The sequence below is a fragment of the Gracilinanus agilis genome, unplaced genomic scaffold, assembly GCF_016433145.1.
Source record: "Gracilinanus agilis isolate LMUSP501 unplaced genomic scaffold, AgileGrace unplaced_scaffold59104, whole genome shotgun sequence".
In the NCBI taxonomy this organism is placed as follows: Eukaryota; Metazoa; Chordata; class Mammalia; order Didelphimorphia; family Didelphidae; genus Gracilinanus; species Gracilinanus agilis.
The window spans coordinates 8,714-9,497 of record NW_025394605.1 but is presented as its reverse complement, the minus strand read 5'-3'; the positions used below and the strand labels follow the sequence as shown (position 1 = coordinate 9,497).

Below are 784 nucleotides of genomic sequence, written 5' to 3'. Positions count from 1 at the left end.
AACACCATGTCTTACCATGACTGCTGCTGCAGTGTCCCCACTGGACCCGCCACCACCATCTGCTCTTCTGACAAGTGCTGCCGATGTGGAGTCTGCCTGCCCAGCACCTGCCCACATACCACTTGGCTGCTGGAGCCCACCTGTTGTGACTGCTGCCCACCCCCTTGCCACATCCCTCAGCCCTGTGTGCCCACATGCTTCCTGCTCAATTCTGCCCAGCCCCTCCCAAGCCTGGAGAACCTGGACCTGACCACATACACCCAGCCTTGCCCCTGTGAGCCCTGCCTTCCCTGTGGCTGCTGAGCTCCGACTGCCTTTGTCCAGAGCCTGACAGCACCTACAAGATGCCTATCCTGTATTGACCTGCTTCAGTAGTGCTAAAAAGCCTCAACAGATGCTGGGATGCCAGATGTAGCAAGAGCACTTTTTTCATTGATGAAAAGAAAATCAAGACACTTCTTTTGGAAACTTGGAGAAATGTGAATGATAAGTTATTGCACTGGCGGGGTATATCCAGATATTGTAGGAATTCCTGAAACTTCAGATTATGTTTTCTTTGCAAATTTGTTCCTTGGGTTGCTTTTACTATCCTGAATGCTTTTGTCAAGGCTTGGGGTTTCTTTGTGAATTTCCAAATAAACCTGATTTTTTGGGCACTTAATTGCAGAATTATCTGTGTTGTTTTTATAATGAAGAATTGGAAGAAAGATAGATTCTCAATGCCAGAGAAGTTATATGCTAAGATAATGTCAGATCTAGCTAGCATTTACTAAGTGCAAGATCC

At 47.1% G+C, this 784-nt stretch overlaps 1 protein-coding gene across 1 annotated transcript; it reads left to right on the top strand.

Annotated features, from left to right (window-relative positions):
• The first annotated feature begins 6 nt into the window (after nucleotides 1-6).
• Nucleotides 7-303, top strand: LOC123256452 (keratin-associated protein 3-3-like). Its single transcript, XM_044685065.1, has one exon. The coding sequence runs from the start codon at nucleotides 7-9 to the stop codon at nucleotides 301-303; it is 297 nt and encodes a 98-aa protein (XP_044541000.1).
• The last annotated feature ends 481 nt before the right edge of the window (nucleotides 304-784 follow it).